Source organism: Medicago truncatula, chromosome 2 (genome assembly GCF_003473485.1).
Source record: "Medicago truncatula cultivar Jemalong A17 chromosome 2, MtrunA17r5.0-ANR, whole genome shotgun sequence".
Classification (NCBI taxonomy): Eukaryota; Viridiplantae; Streptophyta; class Magnoliopsida; order Fabales; family Fabaceae; genus Medicago; species Medicago truncatula.
This window is the reverse complement of record NC_053043.1, coordinates 17,271,230-17,281,543: the sequence shown is the minus strand read 5'-3', so window position 1 is coordinate 17,281,543 and position 10,314 is coordinate 17,271,230. Positions and strand designations below refer to the sequence as shown.

General features: G+C 30.0%; 1 protein-coding gene across 1 annotated transcript; it reads right to left on the bottom strand.

Annotated features, from left to right (window-relative positions):
• Window positions 1–1,201: 1,201 nt before the first annotated feature.
• On the bottom strand, window positions 1,202–4,871 carry LOC11443256 (cytokinin dehydrogenase 2). Its single transcript, XM_003595131.3, has 5 exons — window positions 4,220–4,871; window positions 3,166–3,293; window positions 2,313–2,579; window positions 1,755–2,023; window positions 1,202–1,539 (listed from the first exon to the last, which is right to left on the bottom strand). The coding sequence occupies exons 1-5, from the start codon at window positions 4,830–4,832 to the stop codon at window positions 1,248–1,250; spliced, it is 1,569 nt and encodes a 522-aa protein (XP_003595179.2). The 5' UTR covers window positions 4,833–4,871; the 3' UTR covers window positions 1,202–1,247.
• Window positions 4,872–10,314: the final 5,443 nt, after the last annotated feature.

The window sequence follows — 10,314 nt, the reverse complement described above, 5'->3', positions numbered from 1 at the left end:
ATTACTTTTTAGGTCATTCTATAAAATCAAAAAAGAATAAACTTAATTGCTGGGATTGGAGCTAGGTTAGTTTTGAGAAAAAATAGTTAGTTGTGTTATATTATTTTGTTTGTTGTGGTTTTTTTTTTAAAAAAAAAGTAGTTTTCTTATATTTATTTGTCAGTTATGCGCTAATTTGTATTTTTTTTACGGGTTGTGCATGAAGCACTTCTAGTGCTATTTTTTTTAGCAAAGACAGAACTAATTTATTTTATTAAAAAATAACGGGTACAATGTAGATGTAGATGGTACCTCATGAAAAATATGGAGACTAAGGTGAGATAAGGAAGCTTTAACTATGTTATGAACTACCTTATTTGTTTGCCTTCTGACATAATTCACAATAAAATTATTGCGAGATGACAATAGATCCTTACATCTAGAAATGATATCTCCGAACTCATTGTTTGAAGTAGAGTTGGAGTTAATAGTATCAACAAGTAACCTACAGTTGGACTCAAAGATAACAGATGACATGTGACAATTAATAGCAATGTTTATAGCCTCAAATAAGCCTAACGCTTCTGGTTCTGGAGGAGTAGAATGAAAATAAGAATGCTTCGAGAAGCCTAACAACAGTGCCCTAGAGAATGCCTCCTTTGGGGCACTACTAGTGCTATTATACATTAATGATTATGCTTTGTGATTTATATGTTGTCAATTTTTTATCTTCACTTTGACACCTCCAAATTTTTATTATTTAAGTTTGATATGCTTAAATAATTTTTTATTATTTAAGAAGATGTAAGTGAGTTACCCATCCCCAAAAAATAAAAACGATATGGATATTTAATATTTATTTTTTTGACAGAATATAGATGTCTATTTATCGTCTTTGATATACTTAAAACTACATATCATTCTTTAAAAATTATACATCATTCTTTAAATTTTCAAAAACTTGGTAATTTCATGGTGTATATATCGCATCACATTCAAATTTTAAACTTGATACTTTCATCAACTTTCTCCCACATTATGTCATTCCCTTCTGACTTTCTCTGTATTTCTCCTCTCAAAGTTTTTCACATTCTCCCCCTTAATTGTGTGATTCTACTGATAGATTTCATATTAAATAATTACTTATTTATCAAATCAGTTTTCATAATTTCAAGCTCAAAAGCTAATACTCAGCAAATAATTTTGAAATAAAAATACCCACTCTTATTAATTTATTTACATCGGGAAATTAAAATCTAACACTTTGTCTACTGAAAAATCCCTTGCCCAGGTGACAATATTCTTTTGGGATCAAATTTAGCTTTTCTCTCTTCAAACTGTTGCCATTTAGCGCCAAAGTGTTCAACCCATTCTTGATGTGTTTTGTTTCCTGAAAGATATTCCTTGACCTTAATACCAGCATCATTACAAAATTGTAATATCTGATGGTTTTGAGCCTGAAATGTCTTCACTTCATCCATTTCTTTTGCAGCATGCAAAAGAGCTAAAGTGTAGAACACATCTTCATCTGGTGTAATTGCAGACATCCTATCATCCCACCTACGAATTTTCAATGCATATGATAAATATCAGAGATGAAAAAAATAAAATTAGTCTTAAATTTTGACATCTCTAATTTTTTTTTTTGAGATTCAACTTTTCCTTATATTGTATACTCATATATATATATATATATATATATATATATATATATATATATATATATATATATAATTAGCATCTTAAAATTTAAATAAATCTCATAACAAACTTACTTGTTGCGGTTCATGGGGTAGACTAGGACAATTCCGGCAGAAATATTTTGCTTAAGAATAATACCCTTGAAAACACCTTCATTAAAATCTGAGATTCTAGATTTTGGTATGAACATATTCAACCAAGGATGAGGAACATCCCAAAGTCCTTTTGACCTAAGAATTAACTCTTCTGAATGAACTCTGTCTAGAAATTCCTCGTATGTTACATCTTTTTGGAACATAAACGTTGGAACAAACTTTAACCCTTTGACCAAATTGTCAACTTCCTGTTCAATAAACAATAACACACTTAATTAAGATAAATTAATATTGATTCATAGCTAAATTAACAATAAAGCAAGCGATTGAGCTTAAGTGGTTAACGGGTTTCAGTTTAAATATACCAGGAGAACCCTAATTAAAATCTTATCAGGAACGGTCCTTGGTAAGATTATATTTACCTCTTACCCGAACTTCGAATTATCAAAGACCATTTTCACCGAGAAGTTTACGGTTAATAAACAAAATATAAAGGAACAATAAAAAAGGTAAGAACCAAAATATGTTAGAAAGTACCTCTGTGATATTTGCTTGAGAATTTGTGTCATAATATTTGACAAGCTCTAGGACATAGGTGATGCCATATTGAGTTACTAGGGATGTTATCCTTGGATGATCAGAAGGTGGATAAAAGGAAAGAATCAATGGTGGCTTGTTCAATAGAAGCATGCCTTCAACATAATCTGCTCCATTGGAGTCATTTCTTCTATCAAATGAGATTAAATGTTCTTGATCTGTGGAAAATGCGGAAAAGTCGTTGTAAATTAGACGCAACCACTTTACCTGCAAACAATCAAACAAAGATCTGTTGAGCTTATTTATGGATGGAAAATTCTATGGTGAAGTCGCGAGAATGACTTTTCTGGTAAAGTTAAATCGATTTTCACAAGGTTCTAATCCTTCAATTAACAAAACCCCCTATTTTCTTAGAAATCCTAAAATTAAATCTTTATAAACTATTGTTCTTCAATTTCCTCGAAAAACAAACTGAATAATGAAAATTCTAAAAAATTATCACATCCTCCACCATACCGCTTTTCGCCCTCAACACATAGATTCTCATTTGTGCACTAAGATTGAAATTTTCCTTAATATTTTGTATGAGGAGTGATTTGTAATAAGGTAAAGTTTAGTTTTAGAGTGGTCCACTATTGACTAAACAAAATAATTTTTTCAAAAAAGTCAGTTTTCTGACTGCACTATAGAAGCCCCTGGATGGATTTGATAATTAATAACCATGAAAAGGTTATTATTGAACCGCAACTTTCATAAGGAATTCATGTCACGGAGATTTTTTTTCTTTCACAATTGATTATTGATAGTTTTAAACATACATATGTGTGAACGAAAAAGAGATGATAATACTTGCCCTAGTTGGTGCAGGTCCAAGAAGTATTCTTGCTCTGGTTATCACTCCAAATTGACCTAGTCCTCCAAGAACGGCATAAAATACCTCTGAGTTCTTCTCTTGTGAACATGTCACAATATTTCCTTGCCCTATAAAGAGAACACATGGCCCCATGTAAATTGAAAGAATACAGTTAATTAGTTATAAGGGAGGGACTCCTACCCATGGTTAATCCATGTAAATTGATTAGTATTTTTTTCTTAAAAAAAAATACTAATATTTGTTGAATTACTATATTTTAACAACTTTAAATTTAAATTTGTGAATGAATTTGGTTTTTTGTGTATTCTTTCGTTGAATTGTGTTTATTGTGTATTCTCTTGTTGAATTGTGTTTATTGTGTATTCTCTCGTTTCTCTTGAAAAACAAGTCAAATAATAGTTTGTATTTGGTAGTGCAATCAACAATACTTTCTTAAACATTAATGTGACACAATATATGAATTTAATTATTAAACTTTATAAAAACCTTATTGTAAAAAATAATTTAAAGTGTCATTATTTAAAATAAGATATGAAATTGACAAAACAAAAAGAATATAACTTTTAATTAACCAAACTGCAGGAGATAAAGTGAAAATACTAATAAAATCTCATAAAAGAAAATATAAAAATAAAGCTAAATATGATGAAATAAAATATATTTGTCAAAATAAATTAAATAAAAAAGACAAAACTAATACTTGCACCATTTATTATTTGTTTGACTGGCCATTTATTATTTGTTTGACTGGTTTAAGTTTCTTTTTTACAACTATAAATATATATATATATATATATATATATATATATTGTGGAGACACCATGGCACCTGCATGCCTCTCCTTCTCTCCGCCTCTAGACCTGAGACATATTTAATCTTAAAACAAAATTAATGAGTTAATATTGAAAATTGGTTCGAGGAAAAAGGATTAGATTCTCACCAAGTGATTTAAAATAGTGTTTGAATTTCAGGTAAGAGATATGTCTATATTTAATGTAGGAAATATATAGAAGATAAACTGAATGAGTCAAACCTGTAATAACATCCAATTCAAGAACATTGGAGATTTGTGGTCCAAATCTAAAAGTTTGGCCCCCAATTCCAGCATTAGAGAGAGTGCCACCAACAGACAAATACAAGTAATCAGTCCAAGAGAGAGGTGTGAGTCCATGCTTAAGTGTAGCATTCAAAACATCAATCCACAATTGTTCTCCACCCACATCAACATAACAACCTAATGGATTTTTCACATCACAATCAGATACTACAATTCCAGACCCATTTCTATACCAATTGAGTTGAGTCATATTCACAACAATTCCATTTTGTGTCATGGCTTGTCCTAAAACCGAATGTGCTTGTCCTCTAGGGGATATGGTAAAAGAGTGAGGAAGAGAGTTTGAATAGTTTATCAAGTTAGCAATATCACTAATTGATGTTGGTTCCAAAACTGCAAAGGGATTTTCATGAATAATGTGGCCATAATCGGTTGAGGCTTGAGAAAGAATTTGTGGGTTACGACTAAGCTTTAGGGCTAGATCTTTGGGAATTGGGATTTCTCGCAAGTTGAGTGGTTTTCCATGTGTGATGAATACTATGATGGATAGCCATAGCAAACCTACGAGAGTTGAAATCATAGCATTCATTGTTATTGTGAGGGAGAGATATAAAATTGATGTGCTCAACTAAATTTATACCACTAATTAACTTGTGAGAAAAGGATACACAATGAGATATAAAGTTTAAAAATATTTCATATGTGATTAAATGGAATAGATACGGTGCATGCAACTTAATTACTCATCTGTCACGTCTTAAATCTGATTATATTTTTTTGTTAGTGAAATCTGATTATATTTAAATGCAGAAATATCTAAGTGATAAGAATTTTTTAAAAGGACAACCTATTGTATTAATTAACTTAAAGGATCTAAATGGTACGAAAAAAACGTAAAGGACCAACTTTATTACAATAAAATATTCTAAAAGACTTTATTAATATTATTAATTATTTGTCTTCCTTAAAAAATTATTAATTATTCTTCTTTCCAAAAAAAATATTAATTATTCTTATATGAACGTTTGATTTTTTAGATTTAATCAATTTGTTTAATAACTTTTTGTTTGACCAAAAATAACTTCTTTTTGACCAAAAATAAATATATTATATAAGTATTTTTAGGGGTGTACAAGGTTTGGATCAATCCGAAAAATCTAGTCAAACTCATAAAAATAACTCATAAAGGTGGGTTGGATCGGATATTACAAGTGAGTTATGTTGTTGAATTAGTGTAATTTGGATCAATTATGAGTGTTTATAGATTACGGGTCATTGATGATTTGATTTGAGCATTAAATGTTGTTATGTTAGCATACCAGAACCCAGCATGAGTTAACTCACACTGATATTGAACGTGACTTAACTCTCGTTGGGGAGTCAGCGTGACTTAACTCATGTTACGTACCGAGCATAAGTTAACTCCCGTTGGGGTTAATTCAGGAAATCTAGGGCGGGAATGAGCAATTTTAAAAGGGAGAAAAGCAATTTTATTGGGTGGATATGGTTTCGAAAATTGAAAAACCCATCAAAAAAATGGGTTTCGGAAAAAAACCAGACATTGATTCAAGAAACTCACCTAACCCATTAATGCCAACATTTTTATTTTATTTTTCATAGGAAAGAAGGAAAATACTAAGGGTTTTGGTCATAAATCAAGTCAAATTTTCAAAAGGGTCATGATGCACCATTGGGATGTTGTACTTTTTGATTATTTTGATTCTAATGTAATTTTATGTCATGCACCATTAGTTTGTTGCAAATATTTTATGATGAAATTTATTATTTGATATTATCATTTATTATTTTACTATGCTAAAAAATATAGTGAAAATATGTTACATAATTTTTTTAAGAAAATAAAACGTTGAGTCATTTTTATGAAGAAAAAATGACAAACTTATTATTTAGTCATTTAATATTAAAAAAATACAAAAATAATTAGAGCAACTTAACGCTCAACCTAATCCTGAAATTAATGGGTTGTCCAAACGACCCATTGATGTAACAGATGGTTGTTTAACCTCACCTAAACCGAAGTATCATGTATGGTCCAGGTTTTGGATTTTGCCAAATCCAACTCAAATTGACTCATATACACTCCTAAGTATTTCATAGTAATTTCCTTGATTTATTATTTGAGTAATACTTTATTTTATATATTTATATATAAAGAACTTAGATGTTGTTATAAGTAATTATCTTTTTGCTCTTATGTCTATATTGAACATAAGGTATAGACAGTGTCATCCTTATCTAGTTCAATATTGGGTTTGTAGACATTTATCATGTTATGTAGGTGGGACAAATTTCATCTAGGTCACTCATGTCCCTCAACATGTTTCATGAAGTACATATCTACCGATTTTATAGGCTTCATGTTACACACAACGTTTGAGCGGTGATAAAGTACTTGACTCCTACATCTACAGTACATAGTGGTTTTAGGTCGAAGGTGAAATACACCATTATCACTATGAGAATATCTTATTACACTTTTGATGATGGTACCTCATGATATTTTAGGCTATGTTTTTACTTATTTTCTTTGCCTTTGAAGACAAATTAAAAGTCATTTAGATAAGTTGTCAATAGTTTGAGGACTTTTTCTATTGTTTTCATTCGAGTCGTCGTAATTTAGTTTTATTCTAAATCATGCAACTTCATAGGTGTTGAGTGTTTTTAGTGAAAAATCATATAAATTGGCAAAACAAGACATCACTTAAAGATTTGGCGACCACCACGGCGGTGGACGGTGGACCTCCGGTGAGGTCACGGTGGTTCGCAACGGAACGCCGGTGAACTAATCTTTAAATTATATAACTTAAGAGATGAACCTTTGACCTTTACCTCTTTGCAAAATCAATGTACCACTACACTAATATGATTTATGTGACAGTAATTTATTGTTATCTATACAAATCTGTTTTGTTTATAAATTTGTATTTTTTCTTAAAAATAAATTTTGGTTAAACATTGGTAAAAGAAAATAATAAAGAGTTCAAAATAAGTTAAAATTGATTTTTAAATTAAGTTTGGTTAACTGAATTTGTTTAAATTTATGGTTCAGTTTACGAACCATTTAATATGGTTTAGTTTTTTTTTGGTTCACTTTAATGATATGGTTTAGTTAACCATATTTTTGCACAACCTAGAGGTGGGCTAGCAGCTTTAGAACCAAGAATTCCATATGTTTCTAGTAAATAAAAAATAAAAATGTTTCTAGTAAATCTAGGTCGTATTTTCTCTGTGAAATGGGAATGCCTTCTTTAGAGTGTGCAACTTCTAAGCTAGAAAGTATTTAAGTACCCCCCAAATCTTTAACCTGAAGTTCGTATCCAAAATGGTTTTGATTCTCGTGGAGTAAAGTTCATGCTACAATCACATTATCATCATACACCAACAAAGTTGTGAATTCACTATCTTGCTTGAGGGTGAAGAGAGAGTAGTCTTATGCATATTGTTTATATCCTTCTTGTAGTAAGAGAGATGTCAATTTATCATATCATTTTTTTTTTAGGGAGTCTGGTGGTTAGAATTCACCTTATAAGATGAATAAGTGGGGTGTCCGAGGTTCGAATCCCGACCCCTGCATATAATAATGCATTGTTCTACCAACTGAGCTATGCTCATGGGACTTATCATATCACTTTCTATTGTCTTGTTTGAGGCCATAAAGAATATACTCTGATGCATATTGTTTATAGGGAAATGTTAACGTGTACTCTTAGAGCATATGTTAAGGAATCTAAAGTGGAAATTCTGTCTATGAAATTATGTCAATTTATTCTTTTAGAGATTGAAAATTAATATTTTGTAATAAATATTTACCATTTATGGAATGTTTAACATGTGCCCTAAATGCACGAGTTAACATGACACTTGTTTATATCCTTCTTATTGTAAGAGAGATGTCAATTTCTCGTACCACTTTCTATTACCTCTTCTTTGTATAGTAAGGTATACAATCATGTGTAATTAATCTCTTTTGTATTGGGATTAGGTGTATTGGTTAGCAATCTAATATAAATATTTGGTCTCACTGGTGCATTGGGATTAAGTGTATTGGTTAAGAATCTAATGTAAATATTTGAACTGACCGATTATAGATAAATCTTATTTTGTTATATGATATTGATGTATCTATTTTTACACTTAATGCTTTTCTGACATGCAACCCAAAATTTATTTTTTTTAAATTAGGAAGTGCTAGACTTAGACATTCTTTCTATGGGACATGAGTCCTTTGTAGATGGTAGTTGTGAGACATTGAGAAAAGTTTGCAATCACATGCCCCATCATAACTAAAACTATTTTATTAGCTAAGTGAGTGAGACATCGAAAATTAGAGAATGGGATGGATCTTTCATTATTTGTGAGACACCGAGGTGTATATAAGGAGATAAATGAATGTATAACTGAAATAGGAGGAGTATATAATCGATCAATGAAAGGTATTAGAAGACTAACCAATAAAGCTTAATCCCAACACAACTTTACCATAAATAGTTTCAACCATTTGTTTATATAATCATACCTTTTAACTCTCAAAATTGTTGCACGAATCAATTACCAAGTATTTGTGAGTTGATACTTATAAATCTTTGATATTACAAAACACAATCATCAAATGGCGTCGTTGTCGAGGACTTCCGTCAATTGAACATAGTCATAAATTTTGATTGTTTTAAGTAATTTTGTAATTACTTTTAATTTTGTGAATATTTAAATTTTTATATTTTTTTATAATATTTGTTTAATCGAAAAGAGTAGTTACAAGAGGTTTTTCAAATGCGAAGAAATTATTATCTTGCTCAATGTTGTCCAAAGTAAAAGTCTTATCTCCCAAGGTGTAGTTGAATCTCTTTGTGAAACTGAGCGCTAGAAAGCTATTTTGAGAATATGCTTTAATCCTGGTTTTGATTATACAACCCAAATTCACATTTCATGAATGAATTACAACAACATCAAACCCTTTCTAGATGCAATAGTAAGAGGGTCTTTATGGTCAAAGAATGTTGTTAATATTATGAAGAACATAGAATCCATGGCCCTGAACCATCAAAAAGTTGAATACAACTAGGGGAACACACAACGAAAAGTAAGATTGCTCAAACTAGATATCATTGATGCAATCTTAACTCAAAAAGAAGAAGATGAAAAAGTGATGCAGTGTAACCTCTTAAGGAAAAAACTAATGACTTTCCACCATAGCATGAATTTTAGTGTTTGATCGAGTGTTTTATTATTTATTTTAAGATTTTATTATAGACGGTTTAGAGTGAGTTACTGATAATTTAGTAAAGAATATGTAATGTTTTGAATTGAATCATTGTGAATCTTGTAATTTTCTAACCAAACAACTTTATAGGTTTGTCGTAGTCTTTTTAGTATAGATCATTGGATTGATCCGCTCAAAAGACATGTCATAGAAATTACCGAAACATAAAGATCAATCACAATGAAGATGATAAAGTTCATACAACTATGGGAAAAATATGTATGAAATCCCGTGGTCTTCATTTTTGCATGTATAATTTTCATTCTATTTGAATCTGTCTATTATTACCATCAATAACCAAGCTCTTTTATATTATGGTTGAATGATGAATCTCTATGGAATTTTTTAAACCATGTAATCTATAATGTTCTCTTTTAATACATTTTGATTATGTTTATTCAAGATGTCTAGTCCTTAATGCTTTTCACTGACTTATTAACTTGAATCGATTTTAGGTCATAGTCTGCTGTTAACACTAAGTTTTGCAACCTGATCTACATACGCTCCTTGCTAAGGTAGTTGGTCTAAATATATGAAAAATAACTGGTATGACATAATTTGACGATCTTGAAAGATTTTGATAATATTATATGATTACAAAATACTGAAAAAATAAAATAAAAATGCTACCATCTTATAATTATTTTGGGTAAATAGACATTTTCGTCTAACAAATATTTACACAGTCATTTAATTTACCGAAATTGCAAAATAACCTTGATTATGCATTAGATTAGTCAAAATAGTCACTAACATTAAAATATTATGTTAATATTGTGATATCAGTCCC